General features: G+C 49.5%; 1 protein-coding gene across 1 annotated transcript in view; it reads left to right on the top strand.

Moving 5' to 3' along the window:
• GRIK3 (glutamate ionotropic receptor kainate type subunit 3) overlaps positions 1-25,253 on the top strand; it is a 238,962-nt gene that overhangs the window by 142,990 nt on the left and 70,719 nt on the right. The window contains exons 2-5 of the mRNA XM_003891606.5: positions 381-557; positions 10,896-11,153; positions 19,389-19,570; positions 21,943-21,996. Of these exons, the coding sequence (XP_003891655.1) occupies positions 381-557; positions 10,896-11,153; positions 19,389-19,570; positions 21,943-21,996 (671 nt within the window). The remainder of the gene's footprint in view (positions 1-380; positions 558-10,895; positions 11,154-19,388; positions 19,571-21,942; positions 21,997-25,253) is intronic.

Genomic DNA, 25,253 nt, shown 5'->3' with positions numbered 1-25,253 from the left:
GATTTCTTTATATTGAACCAGTCTTAGATTCCTAGAATAAAGCTCTGCGTGATCATGGTATGTTATCCTGGTAATATCCTGGTAGATTCTGCTTGCCAGAATTCTATTGAGAATTTTCACAGCAATATTAATAAGTTGGTAATCTTATTTTGGCCCTGTCAGGCTCTGTTATCAGGAATTTGCTGGTTGAGTGAAATGAACGAGGAGGATTTTCTTATTTCTTGTGCTCCTGCACACTTTCTAGGTATGGCAGTTACCTAGGATATTATTGAACATTTCAGGGAGCAGGCAGCTTGTCTATAAAACCTTCTGAGCCAGGCATGCTTGCTAGAGCCCCATCCCTCCTCCCAACCACACACAATTTTACCCATCTTTCACAGGAGGAATCTTCGAGTATGCAGACGGCCCCAACGCCCAGGTCATGAATGCCGAGGAACACGCCTTTCGATTTTCTGCCAACATCATCAACAGGAACAGGACTCTGCTGCCCAATACAACCTTGACCTATGACATACAGAGGATTCACTTCCATGACAGCTTCGAGGCAACCAAAAAGGGTGAGTGTGCAGCTCCTGCCTCTGTTCTCTTCCCAGCCTGGGGATAGGAAGCGCTGCATTTGCTGGCCAAGATCCTGGGAACGGGCCAGAGCTCCAGGTAGGTTTTTCTACCTGGTTTGGGCTTGAAGTCAGAGTGCCTGGACTTGCATCCTAGCAACTCTGATATTAGTTGTGTGACCTTGGACAAAATACACTGTGCCTCAGTTTTCTCATCTGCGAAATGGATGCATTTCTGTAAAGTACTGAGAATAGTAAGCATTGGCATGTAGGAAGTACCATATAGGACTTTACTCTTACTGCACTTGGCTCCTTTGCCCTCCACATACTGAGCTACCAGGTCAGGGACCCAATTTCTGTGTCCCACCCACCTGCTTCTCTTTGCCTTGCATTCTGGCGGTCAGAGTCCCTGATATTGAGCAGTTACTGCTGATATACATAATATATATATATATATATTTTTTTTTTTGACAGAGTCTCACTCTGTTGCCCAGGCTGGAGTACAGTGGCGTGATCTCCGCTCACTGCAACCTCTGCCTCCCAGGTTCAAGCAATTCTCCTCTCTCTGCCTCCTGAGTAGTTGAGACTACAGGTGCGTGCCACCACACCCATCTAATTTTTGTATTTTTAGTAGAGATGGGGTTTCACCATGTTGGCCAGGCTGTTCTTGAACTCCTGACCTTAGGTGACCTACCCACCTCGGCCTCCCAAAGTGCTGGGATTACAGGCGTGAGCCACTGCTCCCGGCCATTCTGACATTTTTGAGGCCACGCTGCTGCATCTCAGAGCTGATCTGCAGACAGACAAGTGGCGCCCCACTCTGGTTTAGCCTGGATCATCAGAAGAGTGATGCTTCACCCGTGACCCCTCTCTCTGCTGTTTTGCCCCCTCCCTGCCTGTGTCCTGCCACTCTTTTCCCAGCATGCCCTGCAGCCTACCCTGTGCAGTGAAGTGTCCATCTCCCTGCTGAGTCTATGCTGACACCCTGTGCCTGGCCTTGTCCAGTTAGAAAACGACTGAACTCAACCAAAACTGCTCAATAAAAAGGTCAGGACAAAGAACAAATGCCTGGAATCAGAGTGCAGAGGCCCTCGTGGGTACAGCCACCCACAAAAACTAGACTGGGTTTTTTGTCTATGTTTTCTAAAAGTTACTCAAATAATACAATGACTCTCTAGCGGTACACCTGTGATTCAGCATAGGGACCTTCCCCATCCAGGCAGGGAACCCGGGGCAGAGTTTCTGAGCCTTCCCGGAGTTACTTCCTCCAGGAAATTATAGTCCTGCCCTATGTGAAACTGCCAAGTTGTTGGTGAGCAGGCCCAAGACAGAAACCCCCTGCTCCTGAAAATCTAGCCCTGGGCTTCCAAGTGACCAAAGCCACAACCCCTCCACTCCCCGCCTCCCCCCGAGACAACATGACTTGCTTTCTTAAAATCTTGGATGGAATCTCATGGTCTTTCTCTAAATCATCATCAGAACCCATGAGGGCCTTTCCAGTCTAGCCCCAACCTGACCTTCCAGCCACATCCATGCCATTTGCTCCCTTAGGCCCTGGGTTCTAACCACACCTGCCCTCCTCAGGGTGCTATGCTTCTTCCCACCTCTGGGCTTCCACACATCCTGCCCCCTCTGCTTGTAATTCCCTTTCTCCAGCCCACCCTCTCCTGCCCTTTGCCTGGCCAACTCATCCTTCTCTTCTCAAACTTCCAGTCCTCAGGGAGACCCTCCCCGAACCCCTAGACAAGGTCAGTTCTCCTTGCTTTTAACCCTCTGAACTTTTCTTTCATAAGCCTGACGTGTGTGTGAGAGAGAGGTCATGTGATTATTGTACATTTCTTCCACTTGTCTGCAAGCCCCGGTGCCTTTTTACTGCTCCACTATAGAACCTGGCATGAGCCTGGCCCACAGGAGGCACAAAATCAGTCCTGGTGGTTTGATCGGATACACAAATGAACGTGTGTCAAACCCACTTAACGAATATTGTTCCTTATGATCCCTGCAGGAAAAAAGGCCCTGCCCTTTATAGGTCATGCCCAAGGAAGCTAAGTCATAGGACCAATAACTGTAACAACCAGAAAATGAGAGAGAACTACAGAAGTGTTGTGGTACAAGCAGGAAGGCTCCCTGGAGGAGGAGAGGTTTGAGTTGAGCTTTGAAGGATGATGGGAAAAAGTGAGGAGTGGGATAAGGCAGAAGGTAGAGTGGAAAATACAAGTTGTTTGAAGGAGCCAGTTGATGCACTTGAGAAGTCTGTTGAGCACCCACTGTGTGCCAGGTGCTGGGGATCCCAAAGTGGCTAAGACAGAGGTGGCTGGTTCCTGTGACCATGGAGCTTATAATCTAGTGGCTGAAGCAACAGGTGCTGTACTGGGAGTTGCAGGAGAGAGTCCAGGAAAGGGAGGGTGGAGCTTTAGCTTGGTCAAGGAGCATGGGTTTATAAGAAACAGACACCTACTCAAGCTAGATTGAGAAAAAAGGAACTGCCACCCAAATCAAGATATAGACCATGCGAGCCCTTCAGAAGCCCCCGTACCCCTCCCAGTCATTCCTCTCCCAAGGTCACCACCGTTCTGACTGCTGGTGTCCCACACTGGTTTTTGCTGTTTTTGAACTTTACATAAATGAAATCATTCAGTGTCTACTCTTTTAAGCCTTGCTCTTTGCTCTGTCTCATATCCGTGAGATTGTCTACGTGGTTGAATATATTGGTCTTCATTGATGTACAATGTTCTGTTACATGAATATACCCATTTTTTAAAAATCCATTTCACTTTTGTCGCACTTATGAGTTGGTTCTGCATCTACTTGTGATGCACATGTATATTCATTTTTGTTGGTATGTACTTAGGAGTGGAAGTGTGGGGGTCACGGAATGTGCATATGTTTAGTCAAACAGTTTTCCAAAGCTGCTGCACAGTCTGCACTCCCCGCAGCTATGTTTGAGAGTGGCACTTGCCCTACATCTTTGCTAACACTTGGTAAAGTCAGTTGTATTTTTAAATTTTGGCCATTCTGGTGGTTTATGTAGTGAGTCTCATTATGCATATGTAGTGAGTCTCTCTCTCTCTCTCTCTTTCTTTCTCTCTCTCTCTCTCTCTCTTTCTCTCTCTCTCTCTCTCAAAATTTTTTTGAGGCGGAATTTCACTCTTGTTGCCCAGGCTGGAGTGCAATGGTGCCACCTCAACTCATTGCAACCTCTGCCTCTTGGGTTCAAGCGATTCTCCTGCCTCAGCCTCCCAAGTAGCTGGGATTACAGGCATCCACTACCACACCCAACTAATTTTTTGTATTTTTAGTAGAGATGGGGTTTCATCATGTTGGCCAGGCTGGTCTCGAACTCCTGACCTGTGATCCACCCGCCTCAGCCTGCCAAAGTGCTGGGATTGCAAGTATGAGCCACCACACCCGGCCTATATCCTTCTTTTTTTTTTTTCTTTCTTAGACAGAGTCTTGCTCTATCACCCAGGCTAGAATGCAGTGGCGCAGTCTCGGCTCACTGCAAGCTCCATCTCCCGGGTTCACGCCATTCTCCTGCCTCAGCCTCCCAAGTAGCTGGGACTACAGGCGCCCACCACCATGCCCGGCTAATTTTTTGTATTTTTAGTAGAGGCGGGGTTTCACCATGTTAGCCAGGATGGTCTCAATCTCCTGACCTCGTGATCCGCCCGCCTTGGCCTCCCAAAGTGCTGGTATTACAAGCATGAGCCACTGTGCCTGGCCCCTGTATTCTTCATTTGTATATTCTTATATCTTTTGTTGGAGAGATATCTCTATTGCATATATCCATTACATGTGGGCTTCCTTTTACATTCTCTTAACAGTTTCTTTTGAGGAGCAAAGTTCTTAATTTAAAGAAGTCCAATTTATCAATATTTTCCATTATAGTTAATGTCTTTTGTGTTGTTTGAGAAGTCTTTGTCTATCCTAAGGTTATGAAGATATTCTCTCATTTTTTTTTTTTCCTAGAAGCGATGTTGTTTTATCTTTCATAGTGAGTTCTGTGATCTATCTCACATTGATTTTCAGTGTACGGTGGGAGGTAGGGGTTTGGGCTTAGTTTTTTCTATACAATTCTGATGGGAGTAAAACCTTCCATTTCTTAGGAGAACTATTTGGCAGAATCTACTAAAGCTTGTGCCTACAAGGATGTTTCTAGCCACTTTAATGATAATAACCAAAAGTTAGAAGTAAATTAAAAGTCCATCAATAGGAGAATGGAGAGATTGGGATATAATTATACAGTGGAATTTTAATCAGCAATTAAAAAAAAGAATAAACTTTATCCACTCAACATCATAGATGAACCTCACAGATACAGCATTGAATGAAAGAAAAGAGATTTCTTCCGGGGGAGGGAGTAGTGTGCAGTGAGTGGATATCGACTGGGAAGGAGCAAGGGAGACCTTTCTTAGGTGTTGGAAATGCTGTCTAGCTTGACTGAGATAGTGTAGCACACATGAGTGCGTGACGTATGAATGAAATTCTGTGTGAAAATTCGTAACAGTCCTGTGCTTACCATTAATGCACTTTACTATATTTTATATCTCAATTAAAAAAATGAAGTGCCATCTTTCTACAACCCTCAATGTCCCTGAGATGACATGCCTAAGACAGATGCCATCCCTCTGCTGTGACTGGCAACACCACTGTCACACCTTGGCACATTCCTGCTGTTGGATCACACTCCCCTTTGGGCACCCTCCGTCCCTCAGGGAGCCCCATGTTCCCATGATCTTTATTTTTTCTTTTGATCTTTGGTTTTTTAAACTGCATTCTCTGGAGGCATCTTTAGGGCTCTTCCAAGAAACTTGGGGCTTGGGGCAAATTCTAATTAATCCAGCAATAATTCATTTTCCCTAGACAGAAGTCCTCCTCATTGCTTTCTTCCTCTCCAGCTGGATCCAGCCACCTCGGGCCCTATGGAGGGAGGGGACGCAGAGGCACAAAGCCTGGCACCGCCTTCCCTGCCAGCTCCGCTTGAATTAGTCCTTCCCTCCACGTGAGGCCCAGGGGGCCTTTCCCTGTTAAAAGGGACTTTCACTTATTGTCTTTATCTTTCCATGTTTTGTGGAAAATTAAAAGATGAGTGACTTCCAGGCAGCGCCAGAAGCAGCAGCAGCAGCGCAGAGAGTGTCTGTGTTTTCCTCCAAGGCTGACCGGAGTGGACCTGGAATCGACCCAGGGCTCTCCAGGCTCCTCCACCTTCACTTATTCTCTGGGCTGCTCAATTCCTTTTAAGACACAAATTGATTGGGATAATTTTTACTATAACTACAATTGCCATGGAAAGGGAGTGGGGGGACGGCATTCAGGCTGTGGACTCCTGCAATGACTGTGAACCACTGAGTTACTGTAAAATGACCAGAAAATGGATTCAAAATTGAAGCCACAAATAATGTAATTACTGCAGTGTGATCAGGGCTGCCAGAACAAGAGTTGGCTGCTGCCCTGGAAACATCTGGAGGAAAAGCTGCTGCTGCTGCTGCTGCTGCTGCTGCTGCTGTTGCTGTAAGCTCTGCCCTGGTCCCTGTGGGGCAGCAGTGTTCTTCCCAGCTGGGAAGTCCTCAGAGGGTGGAAGGAACATGAAGGAGACAGGAAAGGGGAAGTGAAAAGAGGCCAAGGAAAAGCAAGAAGTGAAGGCCAGGACTGACGCTTCCTGCTATGCAAGAGTGAAGTCTAATCACTGCATCTCTTGCAGAATGAAACCCAGTGTGGTCGTCATCACCATGCCACCACCATTGACTCTACTATCAACACCAGTACACCAGCAACACAATTACTGTTTTCACCAGCAACAATGGTATCACTTCCACTGTTAATATCAGCACCACCAACACCACCTCTACTGTCATCACCTCCATCACTGCCATGACAGCAACATCTTCATGATCCCCAGTCTCGTCAGCAGCAACATCTCTGCCACTATCCCACTGATACTGTCAGTACCACCAACGTTGTTATCACCTCCTCTCTCATCAATGCTGACATCCCATCATCCTGTCATTATCACCATTACAGTGAAGGCACCTACACCTTTATCATTGTCAGTCTCATCAACACCAACATCAACATCACCATCCCACCACTACTATCACAACATCAACATGATTAATTTCACCCTCAGCAATGCCGTCACCATTATCATCATCGGCAGCCTTACAATATGGTCTTTACTATCACAATGATTTCAGTTGCCTTTGTCATAATCCTCACAGTCTATGTCAAAATAAAAGTCACTTCTTTGAAGAACACTCTTGCAATCCTCTGCACCATCAAACTTTCTGTTGGTCCACTGTCACTTGCCTTGGTCAAACAACATGCCCAGACCTTGGACATGACCTAAAAGTCCAGGCCGTGTTAGGGTAGCGGTGGCAGGGAAGCCTGGACCTGCCTGCTTCAAGGCATCAATCAATGAAAGAAATCTAAGAGGCAGATTCTTAGAGGTGCTGGTGGGAGGGAATGAGATATTCAAATCATTCAACCAAGTCTTCAAACTAGAGGTGTTCCGGGAAAAAGAATAGAAAGAGAATATAGTGGGACAGAAACCAGAGACATCAGAGGACAGCTAGAAGGTTCAAAACAGAGGCAGGAGAGAGTATGAGGGAAATCTACAGGGTTTACGGGATGTCTACAGCCTCAGGCTTGGGCAAGCCCTGGACTGGTGTCATTCACTGTTATCATCTCTTCCATGTTGGTACCCAGCTCCCATGGTTGCAGAGTGACTCACACATGGACTCCTTCCTCAGGAAGTGCCTAATCTGAAGGGGACAAGGTGGTTGGGGAAGATAAGCAACACCCCCAGATGGCAGAAGAATAGCACGGATGGGCAGTGAGGGTGCAGGTCTGAGCATGGCCTCCTTGGGGAGAGGGAACTGAAAAAAGAACTAGTCCTAAATTTGACAATTCACGAGCAAACATGGAGTTTCTGTTTTTAAAGCATTTATTATCACTGTGGTTTGTCTCGCACACTCGCTCACACCAAGGGCTACCCAAAGCTTATTGACTTGAAGGTGATAAGAGCAGGAACAAGATGGTGCTTCCCTGACTTGGCTCCCAGTCCCAGAACTACAGAAGCACCAAAAGGATGACGTGCCTCCTGTTGTATGTGCTCTCCTGCACCTGGCCTTGGCCACAACGAATCCTGGGTCGCCCAGGAGATGCCCTCTGTGCTGGCACTGCTGCTGTTCTGCTCCGTGTTCCAGGGGGCTCCCGCAGACTCCTAACAAAAACTAGCCAGCTCCTCACATTGCTATATCTTTCACCTTGCCCATAAGTGGCAGTGTCTGGTGTTCCCGGTAGAAGTACAGATTTCAGGAAAAATAACTTATTTATATAATATCTCCCATTTCCAGGAGGCAGTGGGAGTGGTGGATGTGAGTCAACAGGAAAAACACACCAAGATCACATATTCTGATGGATTCAAAACTACCCCGTATCTCTGGATCAATCTGGATCATCCTTAAGCCCAGGCAAGAGGGACCCTTTCCCAGGGCCTGTGCTTTGATGTCTTGCCTTCTGCCTCCTCTGGTTGGCCTCTCCTCTCTGGACAAGGAGTCAGTGGGACCAGGGGACATACCCACCAGGAGCCTGTGCCCTGCCCTTCCAGACTTTCCTCTAAGTATCTAGAACCTTAAATTTCCTGCCCACTTGGCCCTGAGCCCACTTCTAGGATGTACATGGGCCTCTTCCTTGGGTCTCTCTTCCAGAGGGAAAGCCATACTTCCAGAAGGTGCACTTTTAGGCCCTAGGGGTGACTAAGGGGCAGCTGTTTGCAGTGGGTGTAGACAGTGTTTGGACATAAGGACTGGGGTGTCCACAGAGAGTGCAAGACCTCTTATGGTTCAGGATGGAACCAGTAGTAAAAGAGAAAGGGGGAGGATGGGGTCTTGGTGCCACCTCCCTCCATGTCACTGTGTAGGAGAAGTCTCCGTTCTCACCTGACTTTCCAGATTGTGATGAAAGTCCATTTGTCAAGGTAAGAGAAAAGGACATGTTTCATTTTATAGTTTTTTAGCTTAACTAACAACATGTAACTATTTAGCCATATGGTACGTGGGCTTCCACTTATACTCTGGCCCTGGGCCCTGCAAATCTTAGGGGTAGGCCTGTGCCCAGTGGATCATTCCCAGAGGCCCTTGAGGCAGCCAGGACATGTCTGAATCCAGTGTATTCATTCCTGCTTCAGTGTTCTGTCCTGCCTCCTCCTGTGTGCATCAGATGTCATACGTGTGCACGTAGTGTCATTCCCCTGTCCACAGGTAGCTGAGCTTGCTCATGCGCTGTTGGTGAATCTCTGATGGTTACAAGTGACAGAAAACCAAAACCTAAATGGCGTAAGTCTTGATTCATGCAAATTATAAGTCCAGGGTCTTGCCTGATCGATGACTCCTGTGTTTTCTCTCTGTTGGCTCCGCTCAACACACACTGACTGTGTTCACAGTCACCCCTCTTTCTGTATGAGCACAAGACGGCTACTGCAGCTCCAGCTCTTAGTTCCTTGAAGGTTCACTTAAAGAGGGAGATGCCCCTTTCTCAGTCCAGTGGATCTCATGGCATCCCACTGGCTCTGACTGGCCCACAACTGTCCTCTAAACCCATGGCTGTGAACTAGAAGGTCAGTGAGTGGTTTTCTGGGTGCAAGCCGCATTCTTTGCACCAATGGGTTGACAGTGGAAAAGAGGGGTGAAGCCCCAAGGAAAATTGGAGACGGTTGAGGAAAAAAGGGAGAATGCCTCCTGGGGAGCTCTCCCAACTACCCCAGAATGACTCTGAGAGGTCCCCTTTTAATGGATCTTTTAGGCGGAATCCCCCACTTTGAGTCCCAGCTGCCCTGGGTTTGCTCATTTGATGCTCTGCTGTGCCCACTGATGTTCGACCATCCCAGACCAGTGGGAAAGCATCTGCTGCCTCATCTGCCTAAGTTTTTGGACTTCCCCAAGAACCTGAACTGTTTGAAGGCAGTGATTCAGCATTCATTCAACATTCGGATGATGATTCGGCACTGTCGATACAGCAGTAAACTACATAGATCAAGGCCCTGCCTCTTTGGAACTTACATTCTACTAGGAGGAAAAAGTCAACCAATGGACAACTTCCAGTGATTGTTTAATAAGGAAGGAAATAAACAGGGCATGGGGGGACAGGGATTGCGATCATAAGTTGCGCAGCGATGGCCTCCCTAGTAAGACACAGACACAGAGGCCTCAAGGAGGAGGAGGAGGAAGTCTTGAGGCTCTATGAGGGAAGAGCATTCCAGCCAGAGAGAACAGCATGTGCAAATAGGCAGGAGTGCACTTAGCATGTTCAAGGAGCATCATGGAAGCCAGTGGGGCTTGAATGCTGTGAGGGAGGGAAAGAAGGATGGGAGATTAAGTCAGAAAAGTGGTGGTGGGGACAGAGAAGGGAGGAGCTGCAACAAGCAGGATCTCTGGCCACTGTTGTGACTTTGGCTTTTGCACTGAGGAGCCCTTGGAGCAAAGGAGTGACATAATCTACCTGACACTGTGGAATTCTCACCCCGGCTGCTGAGTGCAGAATAGACAGGAGGGAGGATGACTGAGGAAGCTTCTGCAATAATCCAAGCGAAAGATGATGGATGGCGGTCTGGATCAGGATGGGTGTAGGGGCTGGGAGTGGCAGAAAGTGGTCAGGTTGTGATGTATTCTGCAGGTGAAGCCACAGGAGTTGTTGATGAATTGGGGTATGGGATATGAGTGAATGAGAAAAATCAAGGCAGACCCGTGGCTTTTGGCATATGGGTCCAGGGACGATGGAGCTGCTGTTTATTGAGGTGGAGGAGGCTGGGAGAAGAAGGGATCCTGTGCTGGACATGTCAGATCTGATGTGCATGTCAGTTATCCAACTGGTGATGTTGGGTAAGAGGTGAGATGCACAGGTCCAGGGAAGGAAACAGGCCGGACTGGAGGTTGAAGTTGAAGCATCATCAGCCAGCAGATGTTTGATTCTATTTGTTTCTCAAGTTCCCCCCAGAACAGGACCTGACACAGAGCTGGTGATGCTAATCCCAGGATAATAACATCAAAGGTGGTGATCACTTCTTTGTCATGGGCACTTCCAAGGAAAAGGGACGTACCCTGGCACTGTGCTCCAGTCTCCCACTACCATGTCTTTCCACCTTCATGTGGTCTTGCAAGGCAGGGACTGTTAGAACCCCTGTTTTCGGATGAGGAAACTGAGCTTCGGAGAGCTCATCCATCGTGCACCCACCGACGGTTCCAGTTGCTGTTTTTCCCACATGTTTACAGGATCATCAGCATCACTGTCCCCATACCCACAGCCCCCATGCTGACCCCTGTGCTGCCCTACCCTCTATTACAGCCTGTGACCAGCTGGCGCTGGGCGTGGTGGCGATCTTCGGGCCGTCACAGGGCTCTTGCACCAACGCCGTCCAGTCCATCTGCAATGCCCTGGAAGTGCCCCACATCCAGCTGCGTTGGAAGCACCACCCGCTGGACAACAAGGACACCTTCTACGTGAACCTCTACCCCGACTATGCCTCGCTCAGCCATGCCATCCTCGACCTGGTCCAGTACCTCAAGTGGCGGTCGGCCACCGTGGTCTATGATGACAGTACAGGTGGGTGGCCAGGCCTGGCTAGGCTGGGGGCAACGGGTGAGGGGGGCAGAGGCCCAGGATCAGGCTCTTGTCTGTTTGTCCAGCACAGCTGCCCCTGGGGAAGAGGCTGTGTTCCATACCCCAGTTCCACTCGGCTATGCTGATGTTCACCTTTGCACCCACTCACACCCCATGTACCCCAGCCACACTCACATCTCACTCAGCCCCAGTCCACCTCACCCCTGCCTCACACTCACCTCCTCCTCTAGCAGCACAAGTGTTCAAATCTGCACTGAGCACCCACCTTAGCAGCAGCACACACGTCTGCAAACCACGCCCACACCTGCCCACGCTCTTACATTCACACATTTCCATCTGCTGCAAACACATCCACCCTCACACTTGCACAATCACACACATAGCTTACGGCGTGGTCTAGTGTTATGTGCATACACACTGGAGCCAGACCACCTGGGTGTAAATCCCTGCTGTATCACCTGCTGGCTGTGTAGCCTCTTTGTGCCTCAGTTTCCTATAAAATGTAAATCTATAAAATGTGGGATTACAAGATGACAGTGACAAACACTGACATGCAGTGAGCACTGAAGGTTGGTTCTTCTCATCCTCCTCACACCTGCACCCGTCACACACACACTCTTCTCTGCCCTCACCGACACACACAGACACCTGCACATGCCCAGCTCTGCTCACACACACACCAGCCCCTGCCATACCCACTTGACCGCTGACCCCAGCCAGGGCCAAGCCTGCAGATGTCAGCACCAGGCTCTTGTCTCATCCTGCCAGGACAGAGGGAGGAGATGGGCTCTGGGGCCTGTAACTGTGAGCCGTGGGCCTAAAGCTGGGCTCCCTGATGTGGCTGTACCTGTCCCACATGCTCTGCCAGTGGGAGCTAATACTGCCCACATTTTTCTGGGTAGGACCCACCAGACCCACTCCTGCCCTGCCTTCCAAGTCCAGCCTGGACCCTGCCTTCCAGAAAACCCTTGCTCCAACGTGATACCCCCTGCCTCTCAAGTCCCAGACCCTTAGAGAGGGCCCAGAGCACACACTTAGCAGATAACCACCAGCAAATCCAGCAAACGCACTCTGGCCCTTCCTTTGGATCTCATTCATTGCTGGGAGCTGGAGATACTGGAATAAACAAAACCTACTCACTCTGTCACCCAGGCTAGAGTGCAGTGGTGCTCACTGTCACCTTGACAGTCTGGGCTCAAGAGATCCTCCCACCTCAGTCTCCCAAATAGCTGGAACTATAGGCATGCAGCACCACACCTGGCTAATTTTGTATTTTTTGTAGAGCCAAGGTCTGGCTACGTTGCCCAGGCTGGTCTCTAACTCCTGGGTTCAAGCAGTCCTCCCGCCTCGGCCTCCCAAAGTGCTGGGATTACAGGTGTGAGTCACCACACGGCACCAAAACTCAGTTCTTGGTCTTGGCAAGCACTATGTTGTAGGGAAACACAAACAGGGGACAACATAGCCATCTCCATGAATGGAGTCGTCTCCATGTAGCTGTATGTACAGAGAGCTAATGGTCTGCCATAAGTCACAAAAAGAGCAAGCAGGGAAGGGAGAGGGGAGAGAAGAGCCACTGAGGGCGCTGACCGCTGCCCAGTCCCTGCCTTCATCCTTAAGTCATCCTTGTGAGGGTGTGTGGGGCAGGGACAGACCTGGAGAGTCCTCTAGAGATGGAATTCATCCATGCTTCTGGATTCATCTCCTAAAGAAGGCTACTCTTTACCTGCTGCAAACCAAGTGGTGCACGTGTGATCTCATTTCATTTCATGTAAATTTCATCATAACTCCCCGGAGCGATGAATTAGAAATGAGAAAACTGAGACCCAAAGAGGTCACACGCCTTGTGCACTGTCACCCAGCCAGTGAGTGCCAGAGCCAGCACGCACCTAATAGGCCTGTTTGAGCCTAAAGTCCATGCTGCTAGCCAGCATGGAGCTGTTTCTTCTCCTCCTCTTTATTTCCAAAGACTTGAGTCCCAAGACATTTCTTAGCCTGGCCTCTTAAGAGAGAGTGACCTTGGCAAGTCACTTAACCCATCTGGCCTTGCTCTGCCCACGTGTCAAGAGCTGCTGCATCCAGCCTTGAAAGAACCCTCCAGCTCTCAGCTGCCTGTGATTTAATGTCAGCTTTTTATTACCTCCTAATGGGGACTGGAAATAGTAGGGAGAGACTCCCTCAGAAAAGACAATTGGAAAGCTGTTTATTTAACTCAGGCTTCTACAAGCATCTATTGAGTTCCTGCTATTTCCAAAGCACCCGACAGGGATCCCCAGCCCGGCTTATTCGCCCCAGCACAAAGACCGTGCCATTGAGGGGCACCCCTGCCCACCTCCCAGCCACTCCAGTGTTTCAGCTGCATTGTGGAGTTGTTTCTTAATGTACCACTGTGAATGGTTATCTGTCGATGAGTCTGTTTCTGCTTCCAGGCCAGGAGCTTTCAGTGCCTCCAGGATTTAACACAGGGTCTGGTACAATGTAGATGTTTTTCATTGTTTGTTGCACTGAGTTGGATTGGATTGAATCGGATTAGATTGGATTGAATTGGAAATCAAGTTGAATTAAACCCTAATTAAATATTGAAGGAAAGAGTATACAGGTGAAGAAACGAAGATGTTGTTATCCTGTCTTCTTTTGAAAAGTTAATCTGAGTATAGAAGAGTGGGTGTCTGCCCAGAGGTCGCACGTAATTCTAGGCAATCAGAGCTAAGAATGAGACAGCACATACATTTAGTCAGAGCCAGACCTCTTGGGGAGAGGAAGCTCTATGGCCTTGGCTGGTCTGAGCTGACTTACCAGAGGAGGAGCGATTGGAGCAGGGCCTTGAGGATAGGTGAATGAGAGGAATCACGAGGGAATTACAGGCGTAGGGAATAGCACGAGCAAAAATTAGGTTGGACTGTACCTAGAAGCTTTACCAAGAGGACAGCCTGACTAGGGGAGAGGATTCAGGTATGGAAGGTGGGAGGAAAAAGTCAGATTAACAGAGTGTAGCTGGCTATGCAATGTCTCTGATGTCCAGCCTCAGAGTTCAGGTTTTATCTTTAAAGCAGCCAGGTATCATTGAGTATTGCTGAGCAAAGGAGTAGAATAATCAAAGCAGAGTTTTAGAAGGTGGTTCTAAGAGCAATGCACAGAAGGGTTGGAAGGAGAGCCTAGAGCAAGGAGACTACAGCACTAGATCACAGGGGGCTGCACTGGTCCAGGCAGGAGCAAAGGAGGCCAGAATTCAAGGGGTGCTTGGAAGAGGACATGGGGCCAGAATGGAAGGGAAGAAAGGGATATGAACAGGGTAATGTTGAAGACATGTAACTGGAATATCGTGGGTACAGAGTGGTCAGAGCAGACACTGACATAGTCTAGATGGAGGGTGGAGGAAGTGGCTTTGCAGAAGAAAAGGTGCTTTGTCGTGATGATGGATGCTATGCTAGCAAAACTGGTCAGAGCTGATGCTCAGGTCTGCAGCTCTTACCCACAAGTGCCTTTAGCGCTGACTATTAAGTACATGTCACTTTATTCTCTGCTCTGATGGCCTGGAATTACCTGTGACCACTGGGCAGGCACCCACTCCTCTGGAATACAATTAACTTCTCGAAAGGAGGTAGGATAACAACATCTGCATTTTTTCATCCTTATACTCTTTCCTTCAATATTTAATTAGAGTTTAATTCAACTTCATTTTCCATTTGATTCAGTTAAATTCAACTCAATTCAGTTCAACAAATATTTAAAACATAGGGGAGTCCATGGGGCAGTGGGTTTGGTCAAGAAGACAATGTGTACTAGGGATTCAGGGTTGGCGTCTGTCAAATAATATAACTTTGATGATGTATAGTGGGTAGAAAGAAGTGTGCTCCCAGAATCCGGGTATGTCAAAGGGCAGGACAATGTATGGGTCATCAAACCCATGGAATGGGAAGTACTCCACAGTGGGCTTTGGCTGTGTTTGCTTTGGAGATTGTGTCCATTAGGATGTTTTGGCTGCAAGTAACAGACAGCCCAACTCACATTGACTCAAGCAATAGACAGTTATCTCCCTGACAAGAATTCAGGAGATGGGCCTTTCCTCGGCTGATTTAGCAGCTTGGCAAAGTCAGGGTGCTGGGTCAGTATTGCCACAGTTCTTTTGGCCTTCAGCTCATAGTCACAATAGGGCTGCTGAAGCTCGGAGCATGCAGTAGGTGGCATACAGGAGGTAGGGGCCAAAGGGATTTTTCTTCTTCATTATTTATTTATTTTAGAGACAGGGTCTCATTCTGTCACCCAGGCTGTAGTGCAGTGGCACGATCATGGCTCCTGGCAACTTTGAACTTCAGGGGTCAAACAGTCCTCCCACCTCAGCCTCCCAAGTAGCTGGAACCACAGGCACATGCCCTGCTAATTTTTAAATTTTATTATAGAGACAGAGTCTTGCTGTATTGCCAAGGCTGGTCTCAAACTCCTGCCTTAGCCTCTCAAAGCACTGAGATTATAGGTATGAGCCACCATAACCAGACCAATGAGGTTTTTCTTAATGTGACTCATGCCTCTTATCAGAGAGGAAGATCTGTCTCAGAACCTTCTAGAAGACAATCCTGTATAGCTCACTGGGTCCATGGCTAGTATTCTAGACATTGTCAGATGGGAATGGAATTGCCATGGATTGGCTCCTGCCGATCACAAGTCATTTCATGGGACTGGTGCATTGTCACCCAAACACAATCACAGTTATTTTATTATGCTAGAAGGGAGTGCATTTGTTATTTCTTTATATAATAATGCTGTGTAACAAACCACCTCAAAAACTCAGTGGCTTAAAATAATAAGCATTTGTTTAACTCACAAGTCCGCAGGGTCAGTGATTTCTTGAACTTCCAGGTCATTTTTCTGGGCTCACCTGGATCACTCACCTGCTTGGGGGTCAGCTGGCTATTGGTTGATCTAGGCTGGCTTGATTGAGATGGCAGGTGTAGTCGGCTCTCCACATGTCTCTCATCCTCCAGCAGGATAGCCCAGGCTCATTGTCACGACAATTGCAGAGGGGCAAGAGAGCAAACCCAATGTACAATTCCATTTCAACCATTTGCCTGCGTGGTACCTGCCAACATCCCACTGGCCAAAACAATTCACATGGGTGAGCCCAATTGGAGGGCTCTGCAAAGTTACATGGCAAAGGGTGTGGTTATAAGGAGAGGTGAAGAATTGGGGTCACGGCTGCAATCTCCCTCAAGGGGAATGGCTATTGAGGAGGCAACCAGTGTTTGTCCCACGAGCTTTGTGCCTAATCTACTCTATGCATAAAGGCAAACTCATCTTGAGAGTGAAAGGATGGGATTAAACAAACAAACAAACAAAACCCTGGGATGAAGAAAAGGGCCTCAGCCAAGGAGCCAAAATGTTTTTGGGTCTCTAATTATGATTCCCTAATCACTTAACCTCTGTGGGGTCACTTAACCTCTGTGGCCCTCAGGATTTTTATCTGTAACATTGGAGTGAAAATCCTTGTTCTATATGCCTTCTAGGATTGAGAGATGGTTAAATAGGGTAATGAATGCAGAAGCGCTTTGTGAGTGAAAAGCATGATTCCAACAACCATGATTCACTGCAGATATTTTAAGAGAGATTGATTAGGGGAGCAGCCAGGAAGGAAAGCTCATCTCAGGCAAACAAAGAGAGCCTAGTCCTCTGTTGGGGTGGGCTGAGAGGAGCCTCTGGTCTCCTTTGGGAATACACTGATGGGAAGGAGGGCTGACATTTGCTGCTGGAGAATGTGGGTCACCATGCATTACACGGAGCGATGTGCTTGGCTGACAAGAAGGCCCTGGTGGCCTCTGCTCCGGCATCCAGCCTGTCCCAGCCCTCATAGCCTGGGTCCCCAAAGCCCACGTGCCTGCTGATGCTGCACATAAGCCTCAAAACCAAACAGGGAGGAGCAAACTGTGCACCCTGGACCTCACGGGGTAACAGGTGTGAAAGGGAAGCATCATTCAGCCTAATCAAGAATTTCCGGGATACATTGGGAGGGGGATAGCCTGTGTGTGTGTCTGAGGACAGCTAGCTTGTGGCCTACCCCTTCTATATGAAGGTCAACTGATAGCCTCTTCTTCCTCCCCAACAAGTCTGGTATTAGGAAGCACAGGGCACCTGTTTGATCCAGACCACTCCGGGACTCCAGAGCCATCTCCCAACTCCAGCGCATGGGTTTGAGTCTTCAGTGGGCTGGGGACTCCTGATGCCCAGTCATGGCAAAGCTTGTGTGGAAGTACTTTAGGAGGCTTAGGTTACAGGCATGTATTTCTGTCCCCGAAGCAAAGCGAGATGATGGACACCAATCAGATTGCTTTCCTGATGTCCAGCCCTCAGGAATGGGAATCATTGCAGAACAGACTCGGGGGTGTGTACCAGAGATTGTTTTGGAAACTGGGACTCTCTGCTGGAAGGCTTTTGGAGAAGGCTATCTGAGTGGGGTAGGGGGGACTCTCCAGATAGAGTAACAGTGGATTGCAAACTTTAATCCAGTGCAAACTGGCTTAAGCAAAAAACAGTTGGGGTGGGGGAGCAATTTGGTTTCCTTTACTGGAAAGTTTGGAGCTAATTTTAGCTTCAGGCACCATTTGATCCAGAGGCTGAAGTGAAGATAGTTAGGATTTCTTTGCTGCTTATTCTCTCTGACATCTGTCCTATTGGAATCCTTCTCAAGGTCTATGTAGGGACCCCAGACTTACAACCTCCCCATTTGAAGTTGAGTGAAAAAGAGAGTGTTTCTTACCCTCTTTTTGTGCCAGTTGCTCTAACACAGTTTCTGGGAGTCGACGGTATTGCACCTATCTCTGAGTCAACACCTACTCCCAGGCTGGGGCCACATGCTTTGCCCCTAGAGCTGGCGATGGACCCCTCCTGAGTCACAGAAAGTAAGCATCAGGGAGGAGATTTACCCCAAAGGAAAATCGAAGTGCCATTAGTGGCCGGAGGGGGGGCGGTAGGGGGCAGGGGTGGAACATACTGTGTGAACTATGCGGCCAGGACCGGACACTGAGTCCTGGGGATGACTAGGGGCCAAGCAGGCAAGAGGGGATGGCCCGCTTGGGACCTGACCCTGTGCTGGCTCAGCTTCTTCTTTGGAGGGGAGGAGGGTGCAGGAAGCATATAGAGAGTAGCAAGCAGGCTTGCTCCCAGGCTATGCAGAAAGAAGTCAGCAAAAATGGACCTTGAAATAGGGACAGAAACGAACTTAATTAGAGCTAAGCAAGCCATTTGTCTCCAGGAAGTGACATTTAGTCTTCCCTAGAAGTCCCCAGATTAAGTGGTTTTACAAAAATGCCAACCAACGTAGAGGATAGATTTTTCAGTGTGGGAGGAAAAAAAAATAAAACAGTAAGTCAATCCAATTATGGAAACTTTTGTTGAGTACCACCTGAGTGCCAGGCCCTGTGCTGGAGGTGGTGGGAACCCAGCCCCAGATATCAAGGCACTGGTGGCAGGATGAGGTGGTGCCAGAGGAGGCCAGTGCTGACAGAGGAGGCCACTGAGTTGGAGGAGAGGGTGATCTTTTCTGGACAGAGCAAAAGAGGAAGGCTTCATGGAGGAGGTGGTTGCACTGAACCTGAAAAAGTGGGTAAGGTTTAGCAAGGCAGCCTGCCCTTAGTGGGGACGAGGAGGGAGACGCAAATACCTCCTGGCCTTACCCAGTCTAGTGGTTGGCGCAGGTTAGTACCACTGAGGCTGGAGCTGCCTTTTGTGCCCATATCCTGGAAGCAGCTCGCTGGAGACGTTGAGGGAAATCATGTCCCATGTCTCACGATGTTGGGGATGGGTACAGAAGAAGAAGGGTGAACTCTGATTTAGACCCTGAAGGCTTTACAGCCATTCTAAGTTAGAGAGGAGCAGAGGGGTGTGGTCAGTGGGAATTTGCTATCTGTGCCGACCTTTGAATCTACATATGTGTGTACATGCACCAGTGTGTGCACAGGCCTTAATCTACATATACACATGTGTTGATAAGCCCAAGTGTATTCCTGCCCATATCAACATGCACATGCATGTAGCCATGTGTTTGTATGTGCACACACATACCCAGTGTTGTCCATGCACGTGCACAAGTCTCTGTGGGCCACGTATCTGTCTGTGTGTGTCTGTAGACCTGTGGCCATGGGCATGTGTGTGCACACGAGTCTGAGTGGATGCCTGGAGCTGTGGATACATGCGGTACACATGTGTCTTTTGTGCTCCACGGCGCCTCAGGGCTCATCCGACTGCAGGAGCTCATCATGGCCCCATCGAGATACAACATCCGCCTGAAGATCCGTCAGCTCCCCGTCGACTCTGACGACTCGCGCCCCTTGCTCAAGGAGATGAAACGAGGCCGGGAATTCCGCATTATCTTCGACTGCAGCCACACTATGGCAGCCCAGATCCTCAAGCAGGTGTGTGAGTGCTGGCCAGTGGGAGGGATGATTGGGAGCTGCTGGCCACTTCTCCCACCTCCCCTTCCCAAATGCGGGTGTGATGCTGCCAGATCTAAGTTTGACTCCTAGCTCTGCCACTTTCCTGCTATGTGACTTTGGGTGGTCACTTTGCCTCTCTGAGCCTCATTTTCACAAGCAGCAAAACGGACACTGCAGTCTTTACTGTGTGAGTTGGCGTGAGGATGGATGATCCGCCCAGCCAGGCCTGACACAGGGAGAGTGCTGAGTAGACGCGAGTTTCCATCCCACCTCAGCGCTGGTTGGAGGCAGAGGCTGCCGGGAGGTGTCCATAGCCACACAGGAGCAGAGCACTCCAGGAAGCAGAGAGGCCTCAGATTCTCAGGAACAGCCCCCAGAATGCCTCACTGCCTCTTCCAGTGACTAATTCCCCGTAGCCCACGGCACTTGGTGTTACTCTCCTATTACTGGAAGGTTTATCGAGGCTCTCGTACCATCTGCTCAGCTCTGCAGCGAAAGAGGGGGAGGAGAATGGCTCTCAGTCGCGGATGGGCCTTCGTTCCCAAACACAGCTCAGCATGGCCTGCTGGGGATGAGAGCCAAGCTCCGCCAGTCACCTAAGAAAATAAACAGTGAAATCACCTACCACCCCCTCCAAGGGTGCCACAGCTGAAACCAAAAACACTGATTTGAGCTGGTGCTTTTTATAAAAGGCAATTATGTCATCCCCAAAAGCATTTCTGGTGATTGGAGGTGGCATTCTGTGGGGCTTTGACACATGACCCTCAGGGTCCAGGTGATTTAAGGGGTGCAGGAGGAGACATGCTGAACCGGGGCATTCTCAAGGCCTTGAGGGGCTCAAGTCCCATCCTCCAGTTGGGCCCCATCAGGGTGCTGGGCCTGAATGGCAGCCTCTATCCCCAGCTCCCCGCAAAGGAAGCTCCTTTATGCCACACTTAAAAGGCTCATTTGAGGGTTTGAGTTCTGCTTCTGCCCTTTCACGTTGTGTGCCCTGGAGCAAGCGGCCCAGGAGTCATTCCCCTCCTCTGTAGATGGGGTTCATAATCCCCGTCTCATACTATTATGGAGGCTTCAGTGCAAGGAGGAAAACATCAGGAGTTTCTTCTGACACCCAGCAGGCAGTTGACACCTGGCGTTGGGCATCTTTCAAGCTGCTGTCGAGGAAACATACACTCCCCAGAAAGCCCATAACCCTCAGCCTCCCGGTCAGCTGTGCCCGGTGCCTCTCCTCCCCCTCCACGGCATGTGTAACAGAGGAATGGTGACAATCACGGCTTTGGTTTACTGAGCAGCTGCTCTCTGCCGGGTCCATGTAGCTCGTCATTTACCACCACACTGGGAAACAGGGACAATTCTCTTGCCCAATTTATAGGTAAGGAAACTGAGGCTCAAGGGGAAAGTAATGGACCCAAGGTCATCCAGGCAGGAAGCCAGAATGGACTCCCAGGTCTGTCTGATTTTAAAACTTCTGGAATTAGAAGTGAAGATTCTGTGCTCAGCCAAAGTCAGATTTAAACAAAGTTAAGCCAATCTGCTTCTTGCAGGACTTCCCTGAGCCTTTAACGTGCTGAGGTGGGCTGTGACTCTTCAAAGGTGGGAGGGAATGGGCAGCATTTGCAAAGTGTACTTGACCCGGTGACATTTTCCCCCAGAGCCCTCTGTGGGCCCAGCATTCTGAGGAACTCTGTAGAAAATGCATTATAGTCATTAGTATAATAGATTATAGGCTTCTAATAAAATATATAAACTATAGATAATGTAGACTTCATGACGGCGGACAGTAAGAATTCCACAGTGGCCACGTGGCCTGCTTTGTGGTCAGCCAGGATTAGGGGAGCAGGGATGTCTCAGCCCTTCTTGGGGAGGCTGAAGACAGACCTCCCAGCTCAGGCCTGACTGGGCCAGGGGGTTAGCGAGGTTGGCGGGAAACGTACTGCCTCTGGATACAGGACAGGGAGCTCAGCTGAGTGGAGTCCAGGGCACTTAAGAAGGCAGCCTCGGACTGATGCCATCAGCATTTCTCTTAAGTGTGGCAGGCCGAGAGACGCTTACTCAAAAGAGGCAGCTAGACCCCACGGGCCCTGCAGAATTTGGAATCTTTGAAGAATGTGACCCAAAAATCTGCATTTTAATCTGTCCCAGGTGACTTTACAGCACACTCCAGTGTGAAATCAACTGCTATCTGCCAGGCAGCCATTGTCACTGTTCAGAGGTGGTCTCAGAGGACACCCCACTCCAAGCAGCCAGCCTTCCCCAACCCACTGCCAGTCCCATTCTCAGCCCTGGGTGGGGATTGGGGGAGGGCTGCTCAGGGGTTCCCTGCTGATCACTAACACTCTGCTTTTCCGTAGGCCATGGCCATGGGCATGATGACTGAGTACTACCACTTCATCTTCACCACTCTGGTAATGTACCTCTGGGTCCTGGCACAGGAAAGGGGTGGGACTCTCTTGGATCAAGGTCATTGTGGCTTAGCCTGGGCCAGCCCACTGAAGATAATTGCTGCAGCTAGAGGAGACCCAAGCTGGACTTGCTTCCTCAGGCTGTAGGGGTGGCCCCAGGTAAGGGCACAAGTATGTCTTTGTGACCTGCCCACTTTTGAGAGGCAGCATCATGTTATAATTAAGGACATGGATTCTGGAGTGAATGTGAACACCAACTCCTCTGCTCACCACTGGTGGTTCCTTGGCTAAGTCACTTAACCTCCCTGCCTCAGTTTCTTCCTCTGCAAAATGGGCTTCTGCCTCCTGGGATTACTGTGAGCACCAAATGAGTTAATAAGGTAACACGCATTGCCTGGTACATGCGGAGTTCTGGAAGTATTCATTACTATGATTATCATGACGCTCGGTTCCTAACCCACACTTCCCCACGCATGTCTCGGGCTTCACGGGAATTGTCACTTTGGATTCCGTCCACATTCATACTGAAGTCTGCCCACTCACTGTCAGCTAGCCCAGCCCACCTACAGGCTCCAGATGGGTCCTGTCCAAACTCTGAGAACATTTAGGGCCATTTAAACCCATTAGGATAATTAGCTGTGGCCTGAGATCAGCAGAATAAAGAGATTCCTGTGCCAAAAGGGCACCCACCCTGAGCCATCCTGCCTTGCAGATAGACACCCTCAGACCCTGCTGGGGCCCCGGGCAGACTAGTCCACCCATCCCAGATCTGGGGCGAGTGACAGCCTCACTGACCGCCCTGTCGCTTTTCAAAAAACCTCCTGCAGTATGTGTCAGCCCAGCCACTGCAGCCCTGCAGACCTCTAACCATATTCATTCATTTATCTAGCACCCAGCTAGCTTCCCCTAACCTAGGAGCCCCTAGGTTCCGAGGGTCTGGTGGAAGGTGGGAAGTTTGAGGCAGTCTTACAGAAAAGCAGATCTTGAACTAGGCTTCAAATGGTCCATAGGAGTTCACCAAGGGAGAAAGAGGAAGGGCATTGTATGCAGAAGGAACAGCATAAGCGAAGGCCAAGAGGCAAGTTAGCTCTTTGTGGTATGCAGGAGCTGGCTTGATCCAGCAGGTGAGAGCCAATTGCATTATCTCCTCCTAAGCCTGTGTCATGTTGGTAGCTTGAAATCACTGTGATGGGAGAGCTTACAGCGCTCACACAATGGAAGTGAGCAAATGCTACAAATAAGGGCCCCTCCCCCAGAGAGCTGGTTATTAAGCACTTATGCTCCCTACAGCCCCTCCCTCTGCACCCTGTGTCCACAGCAGAGCTCAGGGGCCACCCTGAGATTCTCCTGATCCAGGGCTCAGACCTGGGGACCTGCCAGGAGCCATACTGGGAGAAAGGGATCCTGGAAGCTGGCGACTGAGATCAGGCAGGGTGAAGTCAGCTCCCCTGAATCCCTTCTGGATTTCCGACCACCTAAACTGGCTGCTTCTTGCCATGCTGTCTCCTGGAAAGTCAATGGAGGCTTAGCATGAGGCTACCAGACCCCTGAAACTCTACCTCTGTCCAGAGCTGGGAGCAGCGCAGAGGAGCAAGACTGGGAAGGTGGGTGGGGCACATTCCAGGGGTCCACAACCTTGTCTCCACTCATGGCAGCCCTCCCTATCCCATCCTGAGATCCTTGGGTGCTAAGAATAACTACTGGACCTGGGGACACTAGGATCCTCTCTCTAAGGCCTTCGATCTTGAACCCAGTGGCCAATGGCATTAATGGCCAGGGTACTGGGGTCACTGGGATGGTGCCTTCCCCAGAGTCTTGTCCTGGAAGGTCAGCCAGGCTGCAGGGCTGAGGGGCCAAAGCTTCAGGCCCTGCCATTTGGCCAGCTCAAGGACCCACCCGCTCTCGCCTCGGAATGAGGCTTGAGCCAGGCAGAGATGCTTTTAATAGGATATTTACAGCTGGGACTGGGAGCAAGGCCCAGACGGGGTTTAATCACAGGCCCTGTGCGTGCAGAGTGGGTGGCAAGGGCAGTACTCAGGGTGGGTGAAGGAGATAGGTAGATTTTTTTCCTGCTCTGACCACACCCAATTCTACCGGAACCTCCCAATGCCCCAAGGCTTTCTGCTTGGTGGCCCTATCTTGTATTCCGTGTTGGATTCGTCTCTGTACACCCCTCCCACCCAAGTGCCTAGCTCAGTGCCCAGGACCTTAGAGAGCATTCTTTCTGTCTTCCCACAGGCAGACCTCAGTTGACTGGCCAAGAAGTAGTCATCTGTTCCAAGGGTGGTTTCTGCAATCTTGCTGGTGACACAACCCCCATGCTGGGAGCATTTAGCTATGTGGAGGCCAGTCATCTATTTGCCACCAAGACTGGAAATTAGTGAGTGGGGATCAGGGATGCTGGACATTCCATGATGGGCAGGATTCTGGAGATGAGTCATCCAGCCCCAGATGCCTATAGTGCCCCATTGAGACACACTGACTGATACTCAGCCAATCCACAACTGGACCCGGGAAAGTGGATGATAATCAGAGAAAGAGATGGTGAGAAGAGGCAAAGGAGGAATGGATGGACAATTGGGATATGATGTACCCAGGGCAGCTGTGGTGTGCTAAAGTCTCTAGGGAACAGAGACTAGCCCCGGCCAGTGTCTGTTTTTCTTCATTTTCTTAATCATTCATTGATTCATTTATCCAGCAGTCATATACAGATGCTCTCCAAGGTCCTGGGCACTGCACTAGGCACTTGGGTGGGAGGGGTGTACATAGATGGATTCAACACAAAGCTCACAATCTGGTGGCTTCCTTCATGTGTATAAGAATCAAGAACTGTGCCCAGTTAACCTCTCTGTCCCCAGCGCCCTAATAGAACCTGGCACATGGTAGGTGCTCATTAATGTCTGGATGGATGGACGGACGGACGGATAGATGGATGGATGACTGCAATGCAATGTGGAAAGTAATCAGTGAAATTGTCAACACATCATCATAGCAGCAGTCAGTTAAAACCACTCTGATGCCAGTTGACCTGAGTTAGAATTGAGACTCTTCCACTCCCTTGGGCAAGTTACTTAACCTCTCTGTGCCTCATTTTCTCATCTATACAATGGTGACAGTAATATTACTACCTCAGAGGATTGTTATGCAGAGTGCATTGACATCATAAAATGCTTAGAACAATGCTTGGCACTTATTACTGTGTAAGTGTTAAATAAATAACTCCTGCTCTTGCTTTCTGTGTGCTCAACATACCCCATCCC

The sequence above is a fragment of the Papio anubis genome, chromosome 1 (assembly GCF_008728515.1).
Source record: "Papio anubis isolate 15944 chromosome 1, Panubis1.0, whole genome shotgun sequence".
Classification (NCBI taxonomy): Eukaryota; Metazoa; Chordata; class Mammalia; order Primates; family Cercopithecidae; genus Papio; species Papio anubis.
This window is presented reverse-complemented; position numbering and strand designations above follow the sequence as displayed.